Below are 2,831 nucleotides of genomic sequence, written 5' to 3' on the forward strand. Positions count from 1 at the left end.
TTAATATATATATATATATATAGATATGTATATATATATATATACACATACACACACACAAACACACACACACACACACACACACACATATATATATATATATATAATGCACGATTTGACAAACTTGGACACGATGCAGACCTTAATCGAGTGCTCGATAAGGAGAGTGGCATATGTGGTACACAATAATCAGGCGCTTCGTCTATATGCGCATGCAGTGATCTCGATGCTCAACTGTAATAACCACGAATGATCTACACGCTCATGTGTTACACTTCAGATCCATATACGCAAGTGTATATTCATGCGTATATGACATACTACGTGCTATATGTATTTCATATTATATGTTATGTAACTTTAATATTGTATGTTATACATATTTAATATTATATGGTTATATATGTTTAATATTATATGCTATGCATATTTTAGATTATATGTTATATATATTTGATATTATGTTATATATATTTAATACTATATGTTACGCATATTTAATACTATATGTTATATATTTTTAATACTATATGCTGTTCATACTATTTGTTCTGTATATTTAAAACTCTGTTATGCATATTTGATACTATATGATGTATATATTCAATTCTATTTGTTATGCATATTTAATATTATATGTGATACGAATTTAATACTCTAAGTTATGCATATTTAATACGATACGTTAAATTTATTTATTTAATACTATATGTTATACTATATCTTATCTTATACTCGATAAAGCGTTGCAAAACACCATCTCTCGTATTTGTGTGGCCCTATATGTGCTGACACAGAAGGGGCAGGTAACCTTGCTCGTGCACATAGGAAATAAATATAAAAACGTGCAGACACAGCAACACTACAGCAACGATATCTAGGCCGGCGTTTGAGGATTATGCTTGTGTATATATACATCTACCCCAAAGCCATAGTCATATATGCATACATTCTCACACAAAACACATGCATACGCTTGTGTATATAGCCGCATTGTGAGATTGCGTATATAGCTGCATTGTAAGATTGTGTATATAGCCGCATTGTGAGATCCTCACTCACCTTCTTGGCCCCAACTCCAACACATGCAGGTGTTCGTTGACATCCAGCACTCCTAGTCTTGCCCGGGTCAGCCATACGACACTGACCAGTCCACAAGGCAGTACATATTCAGCCCTCCTTTCCAGATTCAGGGCAGGTGCACCAGTCCTCTCCCCATCAATGGACACCCCCACAAGCGCGTCCACAAAGGCCCTGTTGTCCCACCCGTACGCTATCATAGTGCTGTCGGCATACGCGTGTGCGGGTGTGTGTTCCTGTTCGGGTGTGTGTGACCGTGTACCCTTCGGTGAGGGATCGCTGGCGCACAGCCAGGCTACACTTGCACACGCATCTATAGCACTTGCATGCACACTCGCACCCAATTCATTGAGAGGCTCCTTCGCTATTTCACTGGCCAATCCGTGGAGTTCTGACATGACTGTTTGTGTATGTATGTATGTGTGTGTGTGTGTATGTGTCTGTGGTCGGTCAGATGTGTTCGTATACTCATTGTTATACACGGGTGTCTGCATCTGTGCGTGCGTGCGTGCACCCAACTCCCCCTCACCTCCCAGCATCGCGGAGTCTGTGCTATAAATAGACCTCGTATCTGGGCTTTGCATTCCCGGGTCACTCGCCCCTCCGAATCCCTTGGTATCCTCTGCTCGCATCTGCAAGCCACGCACACCCTGAGCGCCAGCCGTACTACTAACACTAGTCTCACTGACTGTACTAGTTGTGCTAGTGGTGCTGTATGTACTGGGTGTTCGGCGGCGCTTTGGCCCCTGCTGAGACCGAGGTAGTCTTTGGGGTGCCGTGAGCGGGCGTGTGCCCTTTAGCGCTGCTGCTACACTCACCGTGTGCACTATGCGTGCCATGGGCAGTAGTCGGATGTACACTAGTTTGTCTGTGGCAATAACCGCCAGCAACGCCGCGGGTGTTTTCCCTGTGCCTGTCCTATCATCGGCTTCTGCCCCGTTCGTGTTCATGTGCGCATTCATGTGTGTGTGCGTGTGTGTCGCTGTGCGCTGGCCTGCACTCGTCTCTGTTGTTGAACCTCTACCTGAGGTGTCTGAGGGGGTGTGAGTGTCTTCGCCTCTCTTCCCGGCGATAACCGTGTGACTGGGTGTGTGTGGTTTTGTATCTGTGTGGGTCTGATTGCGTTGTTTGGCACTTACAGTATGTTCTGGTGCAGTTGTTTCCCTGGAATGGCTGTGATGATTGGTGTCTGAAGAGTGAGGGCGCCGGCCTATGCAGGCGTTGCTAGGCAACAGACTAATTCCTAGCAATACGGACAGTCCGTGTCGACCGTGTTTGGAGGTCATCAACAGCTGTTGAAAGGGCATGCATTGGTTATTACCAGGTAGGAGGGTGACAACATTTAGAGACACAAACGTTAGTATAGACGTTATATGAGTACACACGCGCGTAAGTCCTTAAAGATGGAGGTACAAACAGCTATACAAACCGAACTGCAACGATACAGCACATTGACCGCGTATGTCAATGGACTGGGCGTGGGTCGGCATGATACATAAGATTCTTAGTTGTATCTATCAACCATTGAATGCGTATATCTAATGGGGCTAATAATAAGTGGTAGGTCTATCCTCTCAGGTATTTCTATATGTATATAACTAAGTACATTTATCTTCACTGGAGATTCATTCCTCAGATGACAATAATGCATTTAGGCGCGCACATGATACACTGTGACAAAGAAGCCCCATACATATATGTACATCAACATATACAGATACGTATATGTTATAAATACGTATATATTACAA

At 43.3% G+C, this 2,831-nt stretch overlaps 1 protein-coding gene across 1 annotated transcript in view; it reads right to left on the reverse strand.

The window, feature by feature from the left end:
* Positions 1–2,376, reverse strand: part of SARC_05847 (hypothetical protein) — a gene marked incomplete at its 3' end in the record, with an annotated part of 3,220 nt that extends 844 nt beyond the window's left edge. Inside the window, exon 1 of the mRNA XM_014300285.1 lies at positions 1,063–2,376. Within this exon, the coding sequence (XP_014155760.1) occupies positions 1,063–2,366 (1,304 nt within the window). The 5' untranslated portion in view covers positions 2,367–2,376. The remainder of the gene's footprint in view (positions 1–1,062) is intronic.
* Positions 2,377–2,831: the final 455 nt, after the last annotated feature.

The sequence above is a fragment of the Sphaeroforma arctica genome (genome assembly GCF_001186125.1).
Source record: "Sphaeroforma arctica JP610 unplaced genomic scaffold supercont1.391, whole genome shotgun sequence".
Lineage (NCBI taxonomy): Eukaryota > Ichthyosporea > Ichthyophonida > Sphaeroforma > Sphaeroforma arctica.